This window comes from Eumetopias jubatus, unplaced genomic scaffold, assembly GCF_037043125.1.
Source record: "Eumetopias jubatus isolate StellerSeaLion01/CBP00866 unplaced genomic scaffold, mEumJub1_p1.0 scaffold_2, whole genome shotgun sequence".
NCBI lineage: Eukaryota > Metazoa > Chordata > Mammalia > Carnivora > Otariidae > Eumetopias > Eumetopias jubatus.
Window position 1 is genome coordinate 170,579,615 of NW_028274808.1, and position 27,730 is coordinate 170,607,344.

General features: G+C 38.9%; 2 protein-coding genes across 5 annotated transcripts in view; one reads left to right on the forward strand and one right to left on the reverse strand.

The window, feature by feature from the left end:
* Positions 1–835, reverse strand: part of FAM114A1 (family with sequence similarity 114 member A1) — a 79,773-nt gene extending 78,938 nt beyond the window's left edge. Inside the window, exon 1 of the mRNA XM_028126730.2 lies at positions 1–835. The gene's annotated coding sequence lies outside the window, so the exon portion shown is untranslated.
* TLR6 (toll like receptor 6) lies at positions 400–27,300 on the forward strand. Of its 4 annotated transcripts, none has more exons than XM_028126691.2 (2): positions 400–486; positions 14,946–27,300. In XM_028126691.2, exon 2 carries the CDS (start codon positions 15,015–15,017, stop codon positions 17,397–17,399), a length of 2,385 nt encoding a protein of 794 aa, XP_027982492.1. In that variant the 5' UTR covers positions 400–486; positions 14,946–15,014; the 3' UTR covers positions 17,400–27,300. The 4 variants fall into 4 exon arrangements, with proteins under 4 accessions (XP_027982492.1, XP_027982503.1, XP_027982520.1 ...); XM_028126702.2 differs by lacking the exon at positions 400–486 and adding an exon at positions 500–579; XM_028126719.2 differs by lacking the exon at positions 400–486 and adding an exon at positions 637–986.
* The last annotated feature ends 430 nt before the right edge of the window (positions 27,301–27,730 follow it).

Genomic DNA, 27,730 nt, shown 5'->3' on the forward strand with positions numbered 1-27,730 from the left:
CTTAGAAGAAACATTTTCCTTCCCAATGAAATTGTCCTGAACTGTGTGCTCGTAGGAGCTTAGAAATTGGATTACTGTTTGAGTCCGTAGTCCAGACCAAAAAAAAAACAACAACAACTTGCTGACCCGCGTGCTTTTCACATGACCCTCAAAGAGGAAATTCCTATGTCGGTGTAATTCCAGGAAGGCTCAACAGATGGCATAAAATCGTTTCTGTGGACTGTGTGCTCGTAGGAGCTTAGAAATTGGATTACTGTTTGAGTCCGTAGCCCAGACCAAAAAAAAAAACAACAACAACTTGCTGACCCGCGTGCTTTTCACATGACCCTCAAAGAGGAAATTCCTATGTCGGTGTAATTCCAGGAAGGCTCAACAGATGGCATAAAATCGTTTCTGTGGCACCGCGGTACTTAAACCAAGGACCTGCATTTGCTTTCTCCGTGCGTTTTTGAAAGTTACCTTCTCTTCTGGGAAAGAAACCTCCTGGTAAGTAAGCAGGCTTTTGTGGCTTGTTCACATTACGGCATCGAGTACCTCAAATACGCCAGAGAATGCCAACGATGGCGACACCGGAGACAGGTACCGCTTCTTGGAAATGTTTGCCAGATGATTTTCAGTGTCTTTTTAATTTCCAAGAACGATAAAAAAAAAGTGGGGGTGTCTTCCCGGGCTGTCTTGAAAAGACGTAAAAACAACTAGCACTTGCAGCCATCGTTCAGGGAAAACACTGATGTTATTTCTTCTGTTTCCGTCTACATTTCTCACCTCTGTCTAGTTGCTGGCTTCCAGTAACGTTTACAGCAGTTTCTGCCCCTCGCGCGGGCAAGTTATGTGTTTTTATAGGAGACGGTCGGGAGCCTTTGATCTCCCCCGTCACGTGGGGCTGTAGTTCCTTCGGATCTGTCACTCAGGTAGCAGCACTTTGAAAGCAGGGATTATGTCAGCGCTCTTCGTATTTCCAGCCCTGGCTCCTGACACCTGGCACAGTACGTGCGCTCGGAATAAACATTTATTAAATGGTGGAAGTGGCAGGGATGGGTCTAGCACTACTGTCTTCCAGGTCTCTTACCTAAACTTCGGCAAATAAAGCAATGCCTTTCTTTCTTTCTTAGTTAACTTAACTATGGATTCACACTTACCTCAATGTTTTGTTCATCGTGTCTTTTTCGTAGTTTTAATTTTCATAGATCCTATCCGCCAGAGGTTCCCCCCCCTTGAAATAGAGCTTCTTTCATCTGTCTTTTTTTCCCCCTCTTTTTGTTGGATGCATTAAAGAAAAAAAAACTTTTACCTTTGATCTCTTTTTACTTGCTTTTAAAGCAAATTATGAACTCTCTGACCGTCTGCTCCCTCTTTTCCCTCTCCTTTATTTTGCTTAAATAGAAAAGCTCCTGGCTGGCTTGTTAAGTATATACACTAGGAGCTGCTTGAGAATACAAATGCTCTTGGAGGAATATTGGGGGGCGGGGGAGGATGTTCTCAGGGCAGCTGGTCAACTTTCCTACATGGTAGTGGAGTTTCAGTCCCCTGAACAGACACCATGGAGGGACCTCTCGGTGCGTTCTCATCCATGAGTGTCAACGATCTACTATCGTGTGGAAAAAGTTCTCTGTATGTATCAATATTCCAAATAATATAAGCAGGTTTCTTTAAATATAAAATATTTTTACATTAGCTATATTTTGAGACAAACCTTTTGAGTTACAAAATGTTCAAAATTAGAAATTTTACAACTATATACAAAAGTATAAGAAAGCAAATTAAATGTATCTATGATTCAGAGATCCAGAGATAACCACTATTAGCATTTGGTATATTCCCTCCTAATCTCTTTTTCCCAAGGCTTTGTGTATTTTGTCAGGTTTTAATCATATTTTACAAAATTCAAGTCCTACTACAAACACGATTTTGTATTCTTTTATTCATTATATTATTTATAGCTTATATTTAATATAAATATAAATTATATTTACATAACATATATTACTTCAAAAGTACAATATTTGAGGCTGCATGAGGCTACCTATTCAGTTTTATAGGTATACAATAACTGATTAAACTGTTTTCTAGACTGGACTTTATTTTTTTTTCAATTTTTCATCATGTCACAAGCATTTTCATAGTAATAGTTTTGTGTATTTCTGATAATTCCTTTAGGAGAAAATTCTGAGGAGTGGAATTGCTAAAATAAGGGGAAGCGTGTTTTTAAGGAATTTCTGTATGTGACCAAATTGCCCTTCAGAAAGCTTGTACTAATTTTTCATTTCTGCCAGTAGTAAACAAGAGTTCTTATTTTAGTCACACCTACCAATGCTGGCTATTATATTTTTTAATTCTTCCAGTTTGGTAGGTAAAAATAATCATACTTTTTTTAATCTTGAAGAAACAAGAATTCCCATTTGATTCACTTTATCTTTTTATGCTTAAATAAATTATAGACATCATAACATTCTCTCTGTAAATGCTTCATTCTATATCTCTAAAAGAAGTACATTTTCCTACATGGCCAAAGCACATTATCAAAAATTAACATTTATTATTTTTTAATAGACTCCAATGCTGGGTCCATCCTAAAATCCCTTCTTCCTTTTTTATTCAAGTAACCTCTTTGCTGGGTCTGTCTAAACTGAGATCCAGAACATGATTCATCTACATGTTAGGTCCTGTCTTGTTTTAATATGCATTTTTTAAAAATTCAAGTATGGTTGACAGGCAGTGTTACATTAGTTTTAATACATTAGTATCAGTTCACAACATAGTGACTCAACAAGTCTAAATGTTAGGCAGTGCTCATCCCCAGTGCGGTTACCGTCTGTCACCGTATGATACTATTACAATGACATTGACTATATCCCCTATGATGTACCTTTTATCACCTTGATGTATTCATTCCATAACTGGAAGCCCATACCTCCCACTCCACTTCACCCATTTTGCCCATCTTCCCACCCCTCTCGCCTCTGGGCCACCACCTGTTTGTTCTCTGTATTTATGGGTCTGTTTTTTACTTTTTGTCATTTATTTGTTTGTTTTTTAGATTCTACATATAAGTGAAATCATAGGGTATTTGTCTTTGTCTGACTGACTTCACTCAGCATTACAGGTCCATCCACGTTGTTGCAAATATCATCATAGATTTGTTAATAATAATAAGCCATTCTTACAGTATTAGGAAAACCCTAATTAATCATTATGTATTACTCCTTCAGTTAGGAGCTAGATGGATTAGGATTTCTTCATTCTGAGCTTCTCCCCACCACCAAATGATTGGAATTTATCTCTTTTATTTGTATTTTCTAGTAATTACTCTTAATTTTATAATATACATACTTAGACTTGTATTTTTCTAGTAACATCTTGAATTAACTGGTATCTAGTAACATCTTGAATTAACTGGTATCTATCTAATTAACTTGTATTTTTCTAGTAACATCTTGAATTAACTCCTTAATCAGGCAAGGACATAGCATGCTTTTAGTTCACTCTCTCCCTCTCCCCCACTGTCTACTAACTCTCTTGTAATTGTTGGCAATTTTAGTTCCATATTTTTGTTAAAATTTTTGTCATCCATACTTATTGGAATTTAGCACTAATTTTTCCTACCTTCTTTGCAAAGTATTCCTTCTTGGGTCCCCTTTATTGCCTTTTTGTGTGTGTGTGGGGGGGAGTCAGTTTATTTTTCAAAGGATAGTCTGTCCTCTGGTAATTCAGATGGTGGATCTGTCTTCCAAGTCTTTTCGTATTTCTTCTTTATATCATCACTTTGGCCTCTTGTGCTGTGTTTTGGGAAAATTCCCTCCTTGGTCTTCCATCTCACAAATTCTCACATCAGCATTGACACTCTGCAACTCAACTCATACAATGAGTTTTCCATTTCAGTTATTAAGTTTTTAATTTCCATGATCCCTACTCCATTCGTTTTTAGAATACTTACCTCTCTCTGAGGATATCTATCTATTATCAATGGCTATTCAGCTCTTTCATCTCTGTTTCCTTGGGGGTTAACTTCTCTCTCTTTTTTTTTTCCATTTTAAAATAGTTGTTTAGGTGTTAACTTCTCTTATATCTTGAGTTTGGTTCCTTTCCATCATGGTGTCATGCTTTTTGATTGTGCAACCCAAATTGTGGTTGAAGCTCCATGTCAAACTGCTTGTTGATCTGTTTTCACAGCCTGTTCGTCAGAAGGGTGGGCCAAACTAGTCTGTATTAATTTTATATTGCTGCTGTAGCAAATTATCACAAATTCAGTGGCTTAAAAAACACATCTATTATCTTACAGTTATGTAAATTAGTACTCCAACATAGGTCTTGTTGGGCTTATATAAAGGTGTTGGCAAGGCTGCATTCCTTCTGGAGGCTCTAGGGTAGAATCCATTTACTTGCCTTTTTGAGTTTCTGAATGCTACCTGCATTTCTTGGCTCATGGCCCCTTCCTCATGGCAACTCAAGCCCTTCTCACATCAGGTCACTCTGACCCCCTCTTCTGCCTCCCTCTTCTGTTTTTAAGGACCCTTGTAATTACACTGGTTCTACTTGAATAATCCAGGATAACCCTCTTATTTTAAGGTCAGTGAATTAGCAAATTTAATTCCATCTTCAATTTGAATTCCCTTTTTCCATGTAATAGCATATTTGCAAGTTCTGGGGTTAGGAGGTAGACATCTTTCAAAAGCTAGTACTCTATCATAGTCTAATCTGCTTGTAATTTTCAGAGACTTCTCTTGGTTTCAGTTCCCCTAAAGACTTCTCTTCCTGACTTTAAATATGTGTGTGTGTGTAAGTGTGTGTATTTTCCTCCCCCATCATTTAGGGGATTTAGGGCAAGAGGAGGAGGCTAGAGTATGTGCACACCACATTGTTGACTCTCATAGTTTTTAATGTCTGTAATTGAAAATGTGATTTTCTTGATCTAGAAGATGTTTAGAACATTTTTAAAAAGTGGTTTAAAAAGTTTATTTTGTAGTCTGATAAATGACTTTACAAATTTCTGCTTTGGAGTATTTATTAAAAAATTTATTTGACTTAAGAATCAATATTAGCAAATGCTCCATGAAAGGGGACTTAGTACAATATTCTCTTTCTATAGGTTCAAAGTCTCTATTAAATCCTTTATTAATTATTTTATTCAAATCCTCATATGCGTATCTTATGTGCTTGATCTAATTGTGACCCAGAGAAATGCACTACATGTCTTCACTATCAATATCTCCTTGTGTTTTTAGCATTTTTGCTTTGTAAATTTTGATGCAGTTATTCACTGTGAAGTGTCTTTCTCTGTTATATTTTCACTGTGAGCTATTTGTTTTAACCAGTATGAAGTAGTAAACTCTTTTATCCTCATTGCCCACTTCTCTGATACTTTGACCTAATGGAGTATTATATATACGAACTGCAATTCCTGATGAATACAGCCCCTAGTGTTCTTATCTTTGCCCTTTTACAAGTATTGTTGTATGGCTTACACGTCTCAGAATGCAATATGTACCCACCCTAAAGTCCCTCCCTACCTCTTATTCAGTTCTTCCCCCCTAGATTTATTGAGATATAATTAACATATAACACTGTGTAAATTTAAGATCTACAATGTGATAATTTGATACATACATATATATAGCAATATATACACACATATAACAATATATATGTATGTATTACAAAATGGTTACCACAATAAGGTTAACATATCCATCAACTCACATAATGACCTTTTATTTTCGGTTGTGAACATCTGCTCTCTTAGCAACTCTCAAGTATATAATACAGTACTGTTAACGATAGTCATCAGGCTGCACATTAGATTCCCAGAACTCATTCATCTTATATCTGGAAGTTTGTACCCTTTGACCAACATCTCCTCATTTCCCCTGTCTCCAAGCCCTTGGCAACCCCCTTTCTACTCTCTGTTTCTATCAGTTTGGCTTTTTTAGATTCTCATATAAGTGAGATCATACAGTATTTATTTTTCTCAGTCTGACTTTATTTCACTTAGCATAATGCCCTCAAGTTCTATCCATGTTGTCACAAATGGCAGGCTTTCCTTCTTTTTATGGCTAAATAATATTCCATTTTATATATATATATCTCACATTTTCTTTACCTATTCATCTGCCATTGGACACCTATGTTGTTTTCATGTCCTGGCTATTGTGAATAATGCTGCAATGAATATGGTGAAGCATGATTTTTTGAGACAGTGATTTCATTGCCTTTGGATATATGCCCAGAAGTGGGATTGCTGGATCATATGCTAATTCTATTTTTAATTTTTTGAGGAAACTACTGTTTTCCACAATGGCTGTACCAATTTACCTTCCCACCAATGGTGCACAAGGGTTCCCTTTTCTCTACATCCTGTCAACACCTGGTTATCTTTGTCTTTTTGAGATCCATTCTAACAAGTGTGAGGTGATAGCTCATTGTGGTTTTGATTTGCATTTCCCTGATGATCAGTGATGTTGAGCATCTTCTGATATACTAGTTGGCTATCTGTATGTCTTCTTTGGAAAAATGTCTTTTCAGGTCTTCTGTCCATTTCTTAATCAAATTATTTTTTAAAATTTATTATTATTGTTATTATTATTTCCTATTGAGTTCTCTGTGTTCCTTATATATTTTGGATATTAATCCCTTATCAGATAATATGATTTATAAATATTTTCTCCAGTTTTGTAGGTTGACTTTGCATTTTGCTGCTTGTTTCTTTTGTTGTACAGTGCTTTTAGTTTGATGTACTTTCATTTGTTTATTTTTGTTTTTGTTGCCTATGTTTTTGGTGTCAGATCCAAAAAATTATTGCCAAGACTAATGTCAGGGAGCTTTTCCCCTATACATTCTTCTTGGAACTTTATGATTTCGGGTCTCTTAGTTAAGTTTTTAATCCACTTGGAGTAAGCTTTTTTGTAAGTGGGTAAGATAGGGGTCCAATTCTTTTACATGTGCATATCCAGTTTTCCCAATACCATTCACCACTGAAGAGACTACATTTTCAAGTATTTTTGACTGCCTTGTCAAATATTAGTTGACTGTATAAGCATGGGTTTATTTCTGGGTTCTTGATTCTGTTCCACTGGTCTACATGTCTGCTTTTATGCCAACACCATACTGTTTTGATTACTATGGCTTTGTAGTATAGTTTTAAATCATGAAGTGTGATGCCTCTTTGTTCTGCCTTAGGATTGCTTTGACAGTTGGAGTCTTTTGTAATTTCATATGAATTTTAGAATTCTCTTTTCCACTTTTGTGAAAAATGCCCTTGGAATTTTAATAGAGATTGCACTGAATCTATAGATGGCTTTGGGTAGTATGAACATTGTAACAGTATAATTCTTCTGATCAGTGAATACTGGATATTGTGTCTTCTTCAACTTCTTTCATCAATGTCTTATAGTTTTCAGTATACAGGTCTTTCACCTCCTTGGTTAAAATTATTCCCAGGTATTTTAGTCTTTTTGATGCATTTGTAAATGGGATTTTTTTTTATTTCTTTTTCAGATAGTTTGTTGTTAATACATAGATATGCAACTGTTTGTATGTTGGCTTTGTATCTGCAAGCTTACTGAATTTAATAGTTCTAACAGTTTTTTCCTGAAGTCATTCAGATTCTCTACATATAAGATCATACATCTGCAAACAGATATGCAAACAGAAGGAGGGACAAAATTCCTTCCCACCTTTTGTCAAGGAGTCTATTTTCCCAAGACAAAGCTTGAGTATGATGGATTTTCCTTAAAATGGCTCCTGATACCTTTCCATGTGTGTAGATGCTTTTGGATCCCACCATCAATTTTCTATCCTTTGTTTTTGATGGCAAGGTGGGTTTTTAGAAGTTTCTGTGTTTTCATGGGTGTTTTAGTGGCAGTTGGGAGAGGCTGTAGAAGAGGAGCAATGAGGGACTTTTAAAAATTCTATTATTTATTTATTTATTTATTTTTAGAGAGGGGAGAGAGAGAGAGAGAGAGAGAGAGAGAGTGTGTGTGTGTGTGTGTGTGTGTGTGTGTGGTTGGGGGGGGTGAGCAGAGGGGGAGGGAGAAGGAGGGGAAAAGAATCTCAAGCAGACTCCATGATGAGTGAAGAGCCGAGGCGCAGCTTGATCTCATGACCCTGAGATCATGACCTAAGTCGAAACCAAGAGTGGGACACATAACCGACTGAACCACCCAGGCACCCCTAGGGACTTTTAATCATATGCCATTTTGTAATGAAATTCTCCAGCCCAGAAGAGTTTTACTCTTCCAAAGAATGGTTCATTGAAACCCTACTTACCTCTTAAGTGGTTTACTATTTCCAATATACCTCCAGGTGATGAAGAGTGGGTCCTTTTGTTAATAAAACTGAACAACAAGTAGTCAACATCTGCTTTCAATTGTTCCTGCTACACAAGGCCCTACTTAAGAAATGTCTCCTCTTGTCACCTGGGAGCTTCTAGATGTTTACCTGAGTAGATCAGCTCTTGAGTAGGGTATACTGAACCTCACATTCCAATCCTGTGTACCAGTCTCAAGTATGGCATCTGTGGCTTCGCGCACCTGCCTCCACTCTTCAAACAGGTAATTTTTACTCATTCACTCAGCATCAGCATCATGAACATCAACGCCTCTAATCTGCTGTAGTACAGTAAGACTTTCTGGGCTCTGGGAAAACTGTTATCCCATACATACAGCAGCTTCAAACTGACATGCCTTCTGACTTCCTCAATGTACTTTTTAATATTTCACTCTCTTTTCCTGTTTTATCAGCATGTCAACTGTAGGAACTTGATGTTTTCAGATTATCAAATGCCAATTCCTATCTCTCTCAATTTGTTACTTTTGGTCTAGTGTGAATTGGAAAAACACAAATCCATTTTTATGGGAATTGTGTCAAAGAATGAGATCCTGTGACTAAAAAAATTTCCCATGGCCACAAAGGGTGGAGTGTTTATGTTATCTCATCTGCCTCTTCCCGGTCTGTAAGAGTACCTCTAACGTCTACGTGTAGGTGGTTCCAGGCAGGTGTGGCTGTGGGCACTCTGGCGTAGGTGCAGGATGCCTGGCCCGTGGACATCACAGCTGTCATTGCTGCTTTTAGGATGCTGCAGTGGGATTTAGGCAGCTGGGGAACCCTGTCTGTCCTGCTATCTATTGTTCCCTGCAGGGGCTCATAAATGCTTTTCTGTGCAGATCAAAGCTGGAATGGTATAGACTCACGAGTGTTTGTCTTAGTTTCTGGGACTAGCTTCTTGCTTGATCTTTTGCACAATTATAGTCCCACTGCTTTGTCTCTGTCACAAACATGGGGTCTGTGGGCTGCTGTGCCTGCTTCTACCCCTCAGCCAGTCATAAATGTCCAGTTTGGTGTGTCTTAACCATATCTTCTCAAATGGCTCCATGAACAGTGGGTGTCATCTCTCCCAGCCCAGCCACGACTGGTATTGGTGAGGTCCAATTCATGGAGATGGAGGGAGTAGGTGGTTCTTCCTTGTGACACAAACTTGGCCTTATTCCAATCTTCACCCTCACAAAAGGATTTATCCTGTCATGTACCACAGACATTTAGGCATCAGGCCACAGGTGGATGGACCTTCCAACCTTCACCCACCTTCCTCCCCATTCCTCTTTTTAAAAGATTTGTTTTTTGTTGAGAGAGAGAGCATGTGAGCATGAGCAGGGGGTGGGACAGTGGGAGAGGGAGAGAGAATCCTCAAGTAGACTCCCTGCTGAGCATGGAGCCCAATGTGGGACTCGATTCCAGGACCCTGAGATCATGATCTGAGCTAAAATCAAGAGCTGAACACTCAACCAACTGAGCCACCCAGATGCCCCCCATTCCTTTTATCTCATGTTGCCTTGGTCAAACTGAGTGGAGGATCTGAAAGTCTGGCCAACTGCGTGCATGGCTTCACAGTGACCACCAGGAGCTTATCTCACACTCATCTAATGTTTTCTGGTAACACAGTGGACATTCTATGTATGTCAGGTTTTCAGAAAAGAGCTAGAAAGTTAACCCTAGGTAAGATTAGTCACTGGAGAAAGAGATAAATGGGTTTGTTGGCCCTTGACCCATGAGAAGTCACTGGTTGCAGCAGATGGCTGAGTCTAGTGCCAAATTGAATACTGGTGTAGACTCTTGAGAATGTCTTGTAGTTTCTGGAAATAACTCCTTGATGGCCCTTTTATACAATTTTAGATTATCAAACTGAGTGATATAACCTTTTGGAGGGCTAAAGGACTGCATTTTAAAAGAGAAGAAAGTATCCTCTAAGTCCAATGAAAAGAGACAATAGTCATGTAGTTAACTTTTAAGACAATTAATTTAAAACCTTTGTCTAGTAAGTCAATGCCTGTGCTTCTTCAGTAACCATTTCTATTAATTTTTTCTTCTCCTTTTTTTCCTATTTCTAAAAATCCATTTTGATTTTATTTTTGTGTATGGTGTAAGAAGTGGTCCAGTTTTCCCAACACCATTTTTTGAAGAGACTGTCTTTTCCCCATTGTATAGTCTTGCCTTCTTTATTGTAGATGAATGGACCATATAAATGTGGGTTTACTTCTGGGCTCTCTTTTCTGTCCAATTGATCTATGCATCTATTTTTGTGTAAGTATCGTTTTTTTTATTACTACAGCTTTGTAGTATATCTTGAAATCTGAGGCTGTGATACCTCTGCCTTGTTCTTTTTTCTCAAGATTGCTTTGGCTATTTAGGGTCTTTTGTTGTTCCACACAAATTTTAGTGTTATTTGCTCTAGTTCTGTGAAATGATGTTGGTATGTTGATAGGGATTGCATTAAATCTGTAGATTGCCTTGGGTAGCATGGACATTTTAATATTGGTTCTTCTAATCCATGAGCATGGAATATTTTTTAATTTGTGTTATCTTCAATTTAATTCATCAATGTTTCATAGTTTTTGGAGTACAGACCTTTCACCTCCTTGGTTAAGTTTATTCCTAGGTATTTTATTATTTTTGGTGCAATTGTAAATGGGATTGTTTCTCTTAATTTCAAATTGGACAACAGAAGAATTTGTAACCTTCCAAAACTGAATCAGGAAGAAATAGAAAATTTAAACAGACTGATTACTAGCAATAAAATTAGATCAGTATTCAAAAAACTCCCAACAAAACTCCAGGAACAGATGGGTTCACAGACAAATTCTACCAAACTTTAAAGAAGAATTAATATTTGGTCTTCTCAAATTATTCCAAAAAATAGAAGAGGAAGAAAAGCTTCCAAATTCATTCTATGAGACCAGCATTACCCTGAAACTAAACCAGATAAAGACACTACAAAAAAAGAACTACAAGCCAATATCTGTGATGAACATAGATGCAACAATCCTCATCAAAATACAAGCAAACTGAATCCAATAATACATTTAAAAAAATCACTCATCACTATCAAGTGGGATTTATTCGAGGGATGTAAGGGTGGTTCAGTATTTGCAAAACAATTAATGTGATACATCACATCAAGAGAAAGGATAAAACCATATGATCATCTCAATAGATGCAGAAAAAGCATCTGATGCATGATAAAAACTCTCAAATCAAAGTAGGTTTACAGAGAACATACATCAACATAATAAAGGTCTTATATGAAAAGCCCACAGCTAACATCATACTCAATGGTGAAAAACTGAGAGCTTTTCCTCTAAGATCAGGAACAATACAGGATGTCCATTCTCACCACTCTTATTCAACATGATACTGGAAGTCCTAGCCATAGCAATCAGACAAGGAAAAGAAATAAAGGCATCCAAATTGGTAAGGAAGAAGTACAGTTTTCACTATTTGCAGATGACATGATTATATACATAGAAAACCCTAAAGAGTCCATCAAAAAAACTGCTAGAATTGTTAAATGAATTCAGTAAAGTTGCAGGATACAAAATTAATATTCAGAAATTTGTTGCACTTCTATATACTTCTCCTCTTTTTAAATTAATGGACTCTATTTTTTTAGAGAAGTTTCAGTTTTATAGAAAAATTGAGCACATAGTCCAGGAGTTCCCATGGACCCCTTCTCCACTCTGTATACTTTTACTATTACAACATTTTGCATTAGTGTGGTACATTATATAATTGATATATTATTGTTAACTAGTTAAGGTCCATAATTTACATTTGGATTCAGTCTTTGTGTTGTATAGTTCTGTAGGCTTTGACAAATGCAGAAGGTCCTGTATCCACCATTACAATATCACATGGAACAGTTTCACTGTCCTAAAAATCCTCTGTGCCCTGGTTATTCATCCCCCTCTTCTCCCAAACAGTAGCAAACATTGATCTTTTTGTTTTCTCTTTAGTTCTGCCTTTTTATGAATGCCATAAAGTTTGAATTATACAGCATGTAGCCTTTTCATATTTGTTTCTTTTACTTAGAAATATGCATTTGGTTCTTCCATTTCTTTTTGCGGCTTGATCACTCCTTTCTTTTCAGCACTGAATAATATTCCATTGTATGGATATACCACAGTTTGTTTACCTTTCTACCTACTGAAGGACAACTTGTTGCTTTCAGTTTTTGGTAGTTGTGAATAAAGCTGCTAAAACATCTACATGCAAACTTTTTCAGTGGACTAGATTTTCAGTTCATTTCAGTAAATACCTAGGAGTGTGACTGATGAATCATATGGTCAGAGTATATTTATCTTTGTAAGAAACTGGCAGACTGTCTTCCAAAGTGTCTGTACCATTTTGAATTCCCACCAACAATGACTGAAAGTCCCTGTTGCCCCATAGCCTCACCAATATTTGGTGTTGTTTCAGGATTTTGGCCACTCTAATGGTATCTCATTATTTTAATTTGCAATTCTCTGATGACATATGATATTGAGTATCTTTTCATATGGTAATTTGCTATTTGGTGAGGTCACTGTTCAGATCTTTTGTCCATTTTTAAAATTATTTATTTATTTTAAGATTTTATTTATTTATTTGACAGAGAGAGAGAGAGACAGTGAGAGAGGGAATACAAGCTAGGGGGAGTGGGAGAGAGAGAGGTAGGCTTCCCACTGAGCAGGGAACCTGATGCAGGGCTCGAACCCAGGACCCTGGGAATATGACCTGAGGCGAAGGCGGACGCTTAACGACTGAGCCACCCAGGTGCCCCTCTTTTGTCCATTTTTAAATTGCTCTTTTCTTATTGCTGAATTTAAGAGTTTATTGTACATTTTGAACACAAGTCCTTTATCAGATATGTGTTGTGTAAATATTTTTTCCCAGCCAGGGGCTTGTCTTTTCATTGTTTTAATGATGTCTTTTGCAAAGTAGAAAATTTTAATTTTAGTGAAGTCCAACTTAACAATGTTTTCTCTCATGAATTGTGTTTTTGATGTTGTATCTAAAAAGTCATCTCCAAACCCAAGGTCACCTAGTTTTTTCTCTGTATTATCCCCTAGAAGTTTTCTAGTTTTATAGTTTACATTTAGATTTATGATCCATTTGGGGCTAATTTTTGTGAAAAGTGTAAGGTCTGTGTTAGACCCTCCCCTCCTTTTTTTTTTTTTGTTCTTGTTGTTGCATGTGGATGTCTTATAGTTCCAGCACCATTTGTTGGAAAGACTGTCTTTTCTTTACTGAGTTGCCTTTGCTTCTTTGTCAAAGACCAGTTGGCTATATTTGTGTGGGCCTATTTCTGACTTATTCATGCTGGTGCATTGATCTCTCTGTCCATTCTTTCACCAATACCATATTGTCTTGTTTACTGTAGCTTTATAGGGAGTCTTGATGTTGGGTAGTGTCACTTCTCTTTGTTCTTTTTTTTCTCCTCTAGATGGATAATACTTTGTAATTTATTTGCATGCCTTCTATTGTTTAAAGTAGGCATTTTGGGGGCGCCTGGGTGGCTCAGATGGCTAGGCATCTGCCTTTGGCTAAGGTCATGACCTCCAGGTCCTGGGCTCGAGCCCTGCGCCGGGCTCCCGGCTCAGCAGAGAGTCTGCTTCTCCTTCTCCCTCTGCCGCTGCCCCCCTGCTCATGCTCTCTCTCTTCTCTCTGTCTCAAATGAATAAATAAAATCTTAAAAAAAATAAAGTAGGCATTTTGAATGTTGTAATGTGGTAACTCCGGAAATATGACAATGTAGAAACTCAGATTCTCCTCACTCCCGGGGTTTGTTGTTGCTGCTTGTCACGGGGTGTGGTTGGTGGGTTGCTTAGTGACTGCTCTAAACTATTGTGTAAGGACTGTATTCTTTATGTGTGGCCATTGAATTCTCTACTCCATTAGCTTATTGGCTAGCTAGTGCTTTGATGGAGATTTTCTTAAACACCTAGAAAAAAAATAAAACAAAACTTCTGATCTTTGTAGATTGGCTCTGTGTTGATGCATTTCCTCAATGCTTACCCAGGCTATTTACAGCTCTGCCTTAGCCTTCACTTTCTGCTTTCACAGAGCCAAAGGTCAGCCAGAGGTGAAAGTTTAGGATTTTCTTAGGTCTTCTGAGCTTCCATACAGCCCTGGACATATGTGTAGCTTTCTAGATTTCATGGTATACATAGAGTTTTCCAAAGGCCTCCCCCCCGCCCCCCCCCCACCCATCTCCTTTCCCAAGCTCTTCTTTCCCTGGCTTTTTGGTGTGTGTGCTGTTTGTCACATTTGTTATTCCTTGTTCCAGGTGCTTGTGGCTAGTATGTTTGCCTTTAAAGATTTTCAATAGACATTACCCAGGAGGCTGCTCCAGCCCTGAGAAAATTCTGAAGAGGGTGAAACAAAGCTGAGCCTCTGAGTGGATCCCTCAGAGAGTGCCCAGACAGGATAAAACACAGAGCCATAATTCTTTGGTAATAATGTCTGTATTGCCTCCCCTGGCACCAGCAGGCTGCATAACTGGGAAAATATCACAATTATGTGGACAGAAAAGACTCTGATAGTGAATGAAAAGATCATTGAGATTTTGTGTTTTAAAAGTGGAGGTTTGAGAGCAATCATCCAATATTTATACATCTTAATGTGTATTATATTTCTAGAATTTGGACACATATCAAGATGTTCTGAAGAACAGCAACAACCATTTGGGGAATAGCCATTTCAACATCATGACCAAAGACAAAGAATCTATCACAGGAAGCTTTCATTTTGTGTACATTGCGACCTTAATAGTTGGAACCATAGTCCAGGTCTCTGATGAAAGTGAATTTGCAGTAGACATGTCAAATATGAAGCTTATTCATGTCCCAAAAGACCTGCCACCAAAAACCAAAATCTTAGATATGTCTCAGAACAACATATCTGAGCTTCACATCTCTGACATGAGCTATCTCTCAGGGCTAAAAGTATTGAGACTTTCTCATAATAGAATCTGGTGCCTTGATTTTAGCATTTTCAAGTTCAACCAGGATTTGGAATATTTGGATTTATCTTATAATCGGTTACAGAATATATCCTGCCATCTTATCACAAGTCTCAAGCATTTAGACCTCTCATTCAATGACTTTGATGTTCTGCCCATCTGCAAGGAATTTGGCAATTTGACGCAACTGCATTTCTTAGGATTAAGTGCTACAAAGTTACGACAACTAGATCTGCTACCAATTGCTCATCTGCATCTAAGTTATATCCTTCTGGATTTAGAAGGTTATTATGCAAAAGAAACAGAAAGTCTTCAAATTCTGAATACAAAAACACTTCACCTTGTTTTCCATCCAAATCAGTTATTCTCTGTTCAAGTGAACATATCAGTTAATAGTTTAGGGTGCTTACAACTGACTAATATTAAATTGAATAATAACAACTGTGAAGTTTTAATTAAATTTTTATCAGGACTCACTAGAGGGCCAACTTTACTGAATTTTACTCTCGAACATGTGAAAACAACTTGGAAATGCCTGGTTGGAATTTTTCAATTTCTTTGGCCCAAACCTATAGAATATCTCAATATTTATAATTTAACAATAGTTGAAAAGATTGATAAAGAAGATTTTCATTATTCTAAAACAGCACTGAAAGCATTGAAAATAGAGCATGTTAAAAATGAAGTTTTTATTTTTTCACAGACAGTGTTATACACAATTTTTTCTGAGATGAACATTATGATGTTAACCATATCAGATACACCTTTTATACACATGCTTTGTCCTCCGCCATCAAACACATTTAAGTTTTTGAACTTTACCCAGAATGTTTTCACAGATAGTGTTTTTCAAAATTGTTCCCAACTAGTTAGATTGGAAACACTTATCTTACGAAAGAATAAATTAAAAGACCTTTACAAAGTAGGTCTCATGACTAAGCATATGACATCTTTGGAAATATTGGATGTTAGTGGGAATTCTTTGGAATGTAATAGGCATGATGGAGATTGCACTTGGGTTGGGAGTATAGTGGTGTTAAATTTGTCTTCAAATATACTTGCTGACTCTGTTTTCAGATGTTTACCTCCTAAGGTGAAGGTACTTGATCTTCACGATAACAGAATAAGGAGCATTCCTAAATCAATCATGAAACTAGAAGCTTTACAAGAACTCAATGTTGCTTCCAATTCTTTAGCCTACCTTCCTGACTGTGATACTTTTAGCAGCCTTTCTGTACTGATTGTTGACTCTAATTCAATTTCCAACCCATCGGCTGATTTCTTCCAGAGCTGCCAGAAGATTAGGTCCATAAGAGCAGGGAACAATCCATTCCAATGTACATGTGAGCTAAGAGAATTTGTCCAAAGTCTAGGCCAAGTATCAAGTGAAGTGGTAGAGGGTTGGCCTGATTCTTATAAGTGTGACTCTCCAGAAAACTATAAGGGAACTCCACTGAAGGACTTTCACATATCTCAGTTATCCTGCAACACAACTCTGCTGCTTGTTACCATTGGGGTCACTGTGCTGGTGTTGGCTGTTACTGTGACTGCCCTCTGTATCTACTTTGATCTGCCCTGGTATCTCAGGATGGTGTGTCAGTGGACCCAGACCCGGCACAGGGCAAGGAACGTATCTTTAGAAGAACTCCAAAGAACCCTCCAGTTCCATGCTTTTATTTCATACAGTGAACATGATTCTGCCTGGGTGAAGAACGAACTGGTACCTTGCCTAGAAAAAGAAGATATAAGGATTTGTCTCCATGAGAGAAACTTTGTTCCTGGCAAGAGCATTGTGGAAAATATCATAAACTGCATTGAGAGGAGTTACAAGTCCATCTTTGTTTTGTCTCCCAACTTTGTCCAGAGTGAATGGTGCCATTATGAACTCTACTTTGCCCACCACAATCTCTTTCATAAAGGCTCTAATAACTTAATCTTGATCTTGCTGGAACCCATTCCACAGAAATGCATTCCCAGCAAGTATCACAAGCTGAAGGCTCTTATGACACAGCGGACTTACTTGGAATGGCCCAAGGAGAAGAGCAAACATGGACTTTTTTGGGCTAATATTAGAGCTGCTTTTAATATGAAGTTAGAATTAATTGCTGAAAACAATGATGCAGAAACTTAAAAAAAAAGTCAGGGGGCACCTGGGTGGCTCAGATGGTTAAGCGTCTGCCTTTGGCTCAGGTCATGATCCCAGGGTCCTGGGATCGAGCCCTGCATCGGGCTCCCTGCTCCTTGGGAGCCTGCTTCTCCCTCTGCCTCTCTCTCTCTCTGTCTCTCATGAATAAATAAATAAAATCTTTAAAAAAAAAAAAAAGTCAGGAAATTCTATTTAAGAACCCGTCATTAACTTGGATTCTGATGAACACAATGGTTTTGAGTTGCTCTCTAGGTGGTGCCTTTATTAGTGCCACACATTCAGGGAAGACTTAATGAAAACTGTATTTCATCTAAGCTAGTGAGCAAGGCTGAAGGCTGAGTTGGTGCTCAAACTTGCCTATTACAGGTACCTCAGGCCCTTCTGGTTCAACCATTCTTTTTCAAATGGAAACACTCTTGAGTAAATGCTCATTCAAGGACCTTTGCTCTCCCTTATTCTTTCCCAAATGGATTCTGTGTGAGCAGGAGTTTGTGGGACTTCATGGCAGCAAGGCAAGGGTCAACCTCTGAAATGTACACAGTGGCCCTTGGAGTGTCTTATGGAGCCTCACTGGCCTCTGGGTGAGCTTTGTCATCCTGTTCAACTTCAGAGCTTGGGAAAAAATTAGACCAGTTATGAAAAATAAAGATTTTTTGTTCACATCTGAGTATATTATTAAATTTTTGACCCTGCTACACAAATTTGTAGTTAACCAGTGGGGACTTATGACTTAATAATATATGTATATAAAGGAAAATACAGTTGACTCCTGAACAACAGGGGTTTGAACTGCACGGATCCACTTGTACATGGACTTTTTTACAGTGCAATACTATAAATATATTTTCTCTTCCTTATGATTTTCTTACAGTTTTGGTTTTTTTTTCTAGTTTATTTTATTTTGAGAATACAATATATAATACATATAACATATGCAATATGTGTTGATTGACTGTTTATGTTATTGGTAAGGCTTCTTGTCAACAGGTGGCCAATAGTGATTAAGTTTTGGGGGTGTTAAAAGTTATACACAAATTTTTGACTAAGTTTTGGGGGTGTTAAATGTTATACACAGACTTTTGACTTCACAGACAGTCAGCACTCCTAACCCCCACATTGTTCAAGGGTCAACTGTATAGACTTCAGTCACAGGCTATTGAGGGCAAAGACGTGGATTTATTTGCTTACAAAGGAAACTCAGAGCCACATTTATTTATAACTGGTTATTGAATAGGACTTTTTCTGGTTGTCTTAGAATTTTAGCAAATGGCTGCCTTCTTGCTGTGTCCTCAGATGGCCTTTCCTCTGTGTGCACACATCCTGGTGTCTCTTCCTCTTCTAATAAGGACACCAATCATATTGAATTAGGGTCCCACCCTTATGACCCCATTTAACCTTAATTAGCTCTTCAAAGTCCCTTTCTCCAAACAGAGTCACATTCTAAGGCACTGGGGGTGAGGGCTTCAACATGTGAATTTTGGAGGGGACACAATTCAGTCCATAACAGATGACTATGCAGATAAATTAAAAATGTTGTGAGAGAGACTGTAGTTGTCACCAATATTCCTTCGCCCTTTATTTAATTAATGTGTGAGTTTTTTCAGAGCAGCTGACAACCCAGCTAGAGAGTACATTGCCCAGCCTCCCTTGCAGCTTCATGTGGACACATGACTGAATTATGGGTGTGGGATGTAGCTGGAAACTGTGTGCCACTCGGGTCCTATCTCTAAGAAAATTACCCCTTCTACCCTTCTACTGGACAGGAGATACAGAACTAGAGGATCAGTCCAGAACCTGGAGATGAAAGCCACATATGGAGGGCATGCTCCTCGGTGTACCACTTTTGTGCTTTTCAGGCCAGCCTCTCACCCAGCCCTGGAGTGCTCACCTCTGTTACGTGAGGCAGAAGTAAACCTGCACCTTGTTTAAACTAAATATGTTCTGGATCTTTCGACACAGCATCCTCATCTGCACCCTCATGGATACAGTCATTAATGCCCCATAGGCAGTGGTACAGCCTTTGATATTTTCCTCCCTGTGTATACCTATTATGCGAGGAGAGTGTGTATAGTCCATTCTACAACCCCTGCCAACCTGACTAAGCCACCAATACCTGTCACTTGGACAACCTCTGGCCTCCTAACTGTCCTCCTTGCTTTTACTCTTTCCTCACATATTCTCCAAACAGCAATTGGAGGGATTGTTTTTATAATGTAAGTTCCATCAAGCTATTCCCCTGCTTTAAACCTTCTAATGACCTCCCCTTACAGTTAGAACAAAAGCCAAGCCCCTCATGACCTGTCATCATGGTCTGCCTTCCTCCCGCTCTGAACTTACCTGTGCATCTTTTTCCTGTCTCCCCTTGTCTGCCACACTCCAGCTACAGCTGCCTCTGGCTCTTCCCCAATGTGCCACATTGATTCCCCCCTCTGTCCGCTCTGTCCCCTCTTTACCTGGCACTTGCTACTCTCTCTGTTGAGATTATTCTTTCCTCAGAACATGCCTAGTTTGTTCTTGCCATTTGTGTCTCAACTTAAATGTCACCTCCTCAGAGAGACCTCCTGGAATTCCCAACCCAAGGAAACATTCCTCCCAGTCACTCTGGCACCCTGCTCCCTTTGGTTTTCTTTACAGCACACGTCACTCTCTAAATTATCTTGTTTACTTGTTTTCTGTTTCTGTCCACTAAAATATAAGCTCCAGGAGAAGAAGAACCATCTGCCTCTTGTTTTCTTCTCATCCCCAGTGCTAAGAACAGTGTGGTCCATTGTAGATCTTTAGTACAACTTGTTGGGTGAAGGAATAGCTCTGAATGGCCACAAGCATAAAATGGCTTTGAAATCCTCATTTTTATCTTAAAACCCCATGCAAATAGAGTGTCCCCTTCCTTCATATTTGTTCAGTGCATTTACCTGCTCCAAATCCATTGCCACAATTTGAGAAGTTTGTCTTAATACGTTTCTCACTGTTAGCACCATGAAGAGAATGAAAACTAAGTACCTCAATAAGGTGACAGGTTAGAAGGAATAGGCCATGGCAAGGATGATTAGGGAGTACTGCTGGCTTGAAAAATTTTGGGCAAGGCTGGGGCAGCATAAAGGCCCTGAGGCTTTGGCTGGGGAGGCCCTTCAAAGGGAGCTACATTGGGCACAGAGTTGGAATTGAAAGGGAGCTGTGAGCAAAGAAAGCATCTACCTGGCAGCCTTGCTGGATGTATTGGTTTTCTAGGGCCACCAGAACCAATTACCACAAACTGAGTAGCTTAAAACACCAGAAATTGATTCTCTTAGAGTTTCAGAGACCAGAAGTCAAAATCACAGGAACTTTTTTTTTTTTTAAGATTTATTTATATATTTTGAGAGAGAGAGAGAGAGCATGCAGGGGGAGGGGCAGAGGCAGAGGAAACAAGAGAATCCCAAGCAGACTCCCCGCTGAGTGTGGAGCCCTATGTGGGGCTCAATCCCACCACCTTGAGATCATGACCTGAGTTGAAACCAAGAGTCAGATGCTTCGTTGACTGAGCCACCCAGGCGCCCCAGCCACAGGGACTTTCTAGAGGTTTTTAATCATAGTTAGTTTATGAGAAATCTCAAGAGAGCCACATGTAAATATGTAGTTTTTACTTTTCCCCATTCAGTCAACTGGATTCTGAAACTCTCCCGTTCTCACCCCTTAGTGATGAGCAGACTTCATAGCTCTCTAGTCCTTTTGAGGTATTAATATCACAACCTCGTTTTAAAATTTTAATCTCCGTCTCCATCTAAAGCTCATCTCCTTTCTCCATATCATAGGCGGAGCTTATAGCTCAATCTTGGCATATATATGGGAGGTGGACGTGGTCTGAGATACATACTTCCTGCCACTCCCTCTTAAAAGACCTGATGTAAGGACCAGGGGTGAGGGGTAGGAAGGCAGATGTCCTTTTCTATAATTGTGTTGGTTAAGGTATGGAATGAGGAGACCTCAAACACAGGGGCTTAAATAAGATAGAAGTTTCTTTCTTTCTTAAATGTAAGTCAAATATAGTCAGGAGGTCTAGGATAAGTAGCAGTGTCTACTCCACAAAGTCATTCAAAAGCTCAGACTGGCTAGTTGGCTCTGTTTCCCATGAGGGTGAGGTAATGGTGGGAATAGCTAGTGTCTGGCTCAACTGCTTTTTAGAATGCCCTTAGTAAGATGCTTGGCCCCAGCTGTTGACAGCTCTCTTAAGAACATGCAGTATATAACACTTGTTTTCAGTTTTGGATCCAAATCATAGGGAAAATTCCAGTCAACACCGTATTATGTTATCAGTAGGACCAACAGATGGGAAGGGAAATTGAAATTGTTGGTGGGCTATGGCATTACATAGCAGATGAGCAACTTAAAATTCTATCCTAAATTTGGACTAAATAATCATAAAAAAAGGTATATCATTCATGGTAGTAGAAGAAAAAGCAGAGAAAAATGGCATAGATTTATGTCCATTGGTGAAGAAAGTCCACTTCATGGAGTATATCCTTTTTTTTTTTTTTAAGATTTATTTATTTATTTGAGAGAGAGACAGAGACAGAGAGAGAGCACGTGAATGCATGCACAAGTGGGGGGAGGGACAGAAGAAGGGGAAGAGAATTTCAAGCAGACTCCCAGCTGAGCATGGAGCCCGACATAGGGCCCAATCCCATGACCCTGAGATCATGAACTGAGCTGAAATGAAGAGTTGGATGCTTAACCAACTGAACCACCCCGGCACCCCCATGGAATATATCCTAAAGAAATAATTGTTCAAACACATCTTAAGGAAATGTATGAACATGTTGTTTATTGCAGAGTTGTTTATAATAGCAAAAATTGAAAATAGCTGAAATGCCCAACAACAGATTTGTTAAATACATTGTCAATTAAAATATACATTGTACATAAGATGGAATATTATTTAGCCAATAGTAAAATTGTAGATGATGAGAAGAATAAAGGCAAAAAAAATGTAGGTAAAATTGCATTTTCTTACAACTTGCAGCCCATTGACAAATACTTGAGACAGGCAGAGTATGACATTCCTCAAGGAACTCAACAACTGCCTTAGTGTTAATGCTTTGCCACAAGCAAAACACAGCCTTAGCCTGACAGTAGACAGATCTCCAGGATCCTTGTACGTCTTCTTTAACATATGAAAATCCTTTTAGGAACTTCCTTTGTCTTTACCGCCCAACTTAAAAGTGTATAATCAATCCTTCCTCACAATCCCAGTGCAGCTCTTCCTGCCCACAGGTCCTGTCCCTGTGCTTTAAGAAAAATACTGTTTTGCACCAAAAACATCTCAAGAATGCTTTCTTGACCATTTGCTGCTGGGCCATATCACATCATCTTGATGCCCACTGTGGGACCTGAGTCTTCTCATCGGGACTCCAAGCCTTGGTGCACACTTGGTGGGGACTCCTGCTTCTCTTCCTTTACTTTCACTTTGGGAGCTTTTTAAGGAGTATGGTCTTATTGGAACACTTTCATGTCGATTGCTTAGGCTGCAATCCTCTAGCCTGTGGCTACTCTATGAAGGAAGAAAAGCCTGCCTTTCACCTGGAAGCTAGTCCTCTGGCCAGAATGGGAATAAGACCCAGAAACTTGATGCCCTCTCTTTATTCTTATTATCGTACAAAGTTGTCTTTCTTGGGCATGGATAGCCACCTAAGTCACTAGGATGGCTGCCAACCTTAAAACTCCCGTGTGTTATTTCCTCCTCACTGGTCTAATGCGATTCCCTCCACATCTTTGGTCTAGCCGCCCTGGCTACAACACCTCCACTAGGAGCTGGCCAAAACCTGTACCAGATTGAATTAAAACCCAACCAGGGACTGTTTCCTAGGGAAGTCAGCTGGAAAGACTACATGTGTTGGAATGTCGCTTAGACCATGACAGAGTTCTATCTTAACTGTTTTCCATCAGTGTCCCCTACTAACTACTAAAGTCACAATGTTGGGTAATTTCCCCTTGTAAAGTTTTTCTAGTGATTTCCATGGGTTAAAATGGTAGGTTTTTCTTCAGTCCATTCACTGGTACCCATTTCTAGCCTAGGATGCAATGGAGAAGTGGGGGGAAGGCCAGCATCTTTCCTACAAGACAAGGCCGTGTTCATAGCAATTTCATTCAAGAGATGCTTCCAGTCGCTTTGATACTAGGAACCTCTGACATATCCTGCGTGGGACACCACCTGGGAGTCTGGGGGATTTTCTTGGTAATGGTCCTTCCCTAACACTGCATGGCTCTAGTACTCCTTAGGAAATAAGGAAAAATGGTCCATTAATGGGACATTAAACTTCAATATGATCTATTGTTTAGATCTCTTCTGCAGGAAAGAGGGCAAATGAACTGAGGTACCCTATGTCCAGGCCTGCATGACCCTAAATCAGGACCCTGACCTAAGGGCCTCTTGCAGAATGTGTTTGGCCACTAACCAGGATAATAAGTCCCCTCCCAATACATTGGATGATGATGGTCTAAACAGGCCTCCCTCCTCCTAATAAACCCAAGTTGCTGGAGGAATCACAGGTGATCCCTAACAAAGCAGACACCGACTCTCTCACTGTTCCTCCTCCTAATAGACCCAGGTTACTCTTCTATGTGGGGGCTTCTCCCTCATTCATTTCCTGGGTAAAAGGCTATGATAATTGGAGCTAATTGTCTCTGGCTAGTCTACCTTGGGACAGGGACTTTAAGGAAAATTCCCAAGCAGCTGCCAAATTCCTTTTGTTTCAGGAAAGTCCCCTATCTTCTCTGGCCTGATGTGGACTGCCTATTTTCACTTGTTGGTGGAAAGAAAACATGTCTTCTCATCTGTCCCAGCTGATGAGCTTTAGGACCAGGAGTCCACTTTATCTGCCCTCTGGGCTTTTATCCACCTCCAGCCTTGCTGGCAGCACCTCACCTTTTCTGCCTTCCCCTCCCCCTCCTGTTTCTGCACCAGCTTGGGTGTGACTTGCATAACTGGTTCCTACACGGTCCTGGGTGCCTCCAACACCATTGGCTCCCCCTCCCACCCTTGCCATCAAGGAGTGCACCCCCTTGGACCTACATCACCCACTTCAGATTACCCCACTGGTGCCCCAGGTAAAAACTGACAATGGGGAACAAATTGATGGACTTTTAAGTGGACTGACTTTTAAGGTGGGACATATTCGGTATTTAAATTAAGTTTGTTGGGGCACCTGGGTGGCTCAGTCGGTTGGGCGTCTGTCTTCAGTTCAGGTCATGATCCCAGGGTCCTGGGATTGAGTCCCGCACTGGGCTCCCTGCTCGGCAGGAAGCCTGCTTCTCCCTCTTCCACTCCCCTGCTTGTGTTCCCTCTCTCACTGTGTCTCTCTCTGTCAAATAAGTAAATAAATCTTTAAAAATAAATAAATACAGTTTGTTAACTTTAATTAAGACAGATCTATCTTTAGAGTTATCAGCATTAAATATAAAAATTTATTCTACTCAGGTTTACTAAAGTCAAATAAGCTCCTGTTATCTCTGTTATAATTTGTCAGCAAAAAGATGACTTAAGGGGTGCCTGGGTGGCTCAATTGGTTAAGCAACTGCCTTCGGCTCAGGTCATGATCCCAAGGTCCTGGGATCGAGCCCCGCATCAGGCTCCCTGCTCAGCGGGAAGCCTGCTTCTCCCTCTCCCATGCCCCCTGCTTGTGTTCCCTCTCACGCTGTCTCTCTCTCTCTCTCTGTCAATTAAATAAAAAAAAAAGATGACTTAAAATGATGCTTAATTTTTGTCTGTCTCAAGTTTTCGTGGGTAATTGTTAAGACAGCTTTCAAAGTCTTTGGTAACCTTGAAATTTTAAAGTTTTGCTTGGATGGTAAATTGGATTGAATCTGCTGGACATTTAAGTCTTTTCCAAATAAGATAAAACACTAAAGCATTGATTACAGAATGTAGGTTTGTGTTTTTGGCTTCTTACTGCAGAAAAGCTGAGGGTACTTGGGTCTGTTGGTAAACATGCTTTGTGCTTTATTAAAAGATTGTACTATGGAAAAACATGTTTTTTTAAAAATTATGAAATCTACTCATAAATTTCAGGTCTAAAGACTTCTGGTATAACAGACAGTTCACAATTGGTTCCTACTTAATTTTCCCTGGAGACTAAGTTTCTAAGAGTCTGCTAAATGTAATTAAGCCTGATGGAAATAAGGAAAGCAACTCTGTATGTAGGAAAGTAGGAGATATACAAGAAAGATATAAGGAATGGGAATACATTTTATTGATATGAAAGTAATTTCCTCCTAAAATGAGACTGGTTGTTTGGACAGAAAGGCTTAGGATAAAATCTGAATGAAAAAGAAGTTTGTAGAAGATTTATGAAGGGAAATCTTTGGAAAGGAATTTTATGTGTGGTCAGGACTGAGGTTGAAATGGATAGATTTTAAAAGTACACGGGTATACTGGGGAGCCTGGGTGGCTCAGTTAGTTAAGTGTCCAACTCTTGATTTCAGCTCTGGTCATGATCTTGGGGTTGTGGGATTGAGCCCTGTGTCAGGCTCTGCACTCAGCAGAGTCTGCTGGAGATTCTCTTGCTCCTTCTGCCCCTACCACTGCTTCTGGGCATGCTCTCCCAATGAACAAACAAACAAACAAATAAATAAATCCTTTTTAAAAAGTACACTGGTATAAAATTGACTCTCTGTTAAAAAGACAAGGTTTTCTTGGATTGCTGGTCTGCTCTTGATAAGAAAATATAAATAGGGCATGTGGGTGGCTTAGTCGGTTAGGTGTCTACCTTTGGCTCAGGTCATGATCTCAAGGTCCTGCGATTGAGTCCCACATCGGTCCCTCTGCTCCTCTCCCTCTGTGCTCCCTGCTCCCCTCTCTCCCAAATAAATAAATAAATAAATAAATAAAATCTTTAAGAAATAAGCCTAAAAAAAAAAAAAGAAAATGTAAATAAAGTTTTTTTCCTCTTTTGTCTGCCTGGAAAACCAAAACTTTTATGCTTTGTCTTTATCAGGTCTTTGATTACTTAAGACGGTTAAAACTTCTCAATATTAATGGAGCTAAGTTTTTCTAACAACTATATAACTCTACATACTTGCCTTTGGAAACTTTTATTGCCACCTTAGTTAAATAAATAAGTTTCAAGTTTTGTAATGATCTGTAATCCTATTTAGGCATGTGCTTTATAACTTTCTGAGGCTTTAAACAAACTTCCCCAAGATTTGAATTGTCAGTGAAGTCTTTTTGACTAGTTAGGCCTTTTTATTTGGCATGTTAAATTACTTCAGAAGCACTGTTAAATAATGATAACCTTAGGTTATATTGTTTGGGTAAATACTATAGCTATTCTAGAAATGGTATGGAATTCCTGAAGTTTTAATATGTTTTGGCATAAGGCCATTACTTGATATTCTGATTATTGAAGTGTTATGTGTCATAGAAATAACTGGATTTCCTTACCAGCTATATTGTAATGAACTATCCTATCAGATCTTTCACCATGTGCATTTTTGAGCCTTTGTCATTTATGGTTACTGTCCTTATTCTCTTTCAAAATGTGTTTCACCTTCAAGGAGATTCATAAAATGGACTTTTGACAAATATAGGTTTTTGACATCTTTAAAATCATAAAAGATAAAATGGGTAAGAATTTCCAAAACTAACTAAAAAAAAGCTGTATTCAAACTGAACAAGAATTAGTAACATGGGACTAAATAAATTGAGGAAGATGATTATAGTTTTTGTGACTCTCGTTTGAAACACTGTTGGTTCATGAATGTTTGCTCTTCTAGATTAAGGAAACTTTCTTTAGGATGTCCATGATATACAGAAATATGATAAAATATTCCTTTGTGAACAGATTGAAGCATTTAACTTTTCTCTTTACCTGAACCATGAAATGCAAAACTCCCAGTGAGTGTTTTTTCTTTCATGGCAATTATAATTATTTGCGTAAGTTCAATAAAAATCTGTTCTCTTTATAACAGGACACCATTGGAAACATTGGTTATTTTACTGAGGCTTTGACTGGAATGTCATACTTGAGAGACAGTACGTAGATCAGATATGGCCCGTACAGCTTTAAGGAAGAAAGATTGATTGTATGAAGCATGAAGACAATAGAGCCCCTTGGACACATTAGCTTGACACCTTGCTTACAGAGTTCCCGGCAGCCTTACTAAGTGAGTAAAGAATGTCACTTCCTGGCAGGTGCAGAAACTTCAGGATATTTGGGGGACCTCAAGAAGAGGAATTCACCCAAGTCTACGGGTATTGCAGGCATGTCTGATGGTAAGGGGAACAAAGGCAAAAGAAATACAGATAAAACTACATTTCCTTACAATTTGCAGCCCATTGATAA

What these genes read in the sequence shown, in the direction of transcription:
- TLR6 (XM_028126691.2), top strand. Translation starts at nt 15,015, where the DNA reads ATGACCAAAGACAAAGAATCTATCACAGGAAGCTTTCATTTTGTGTAC.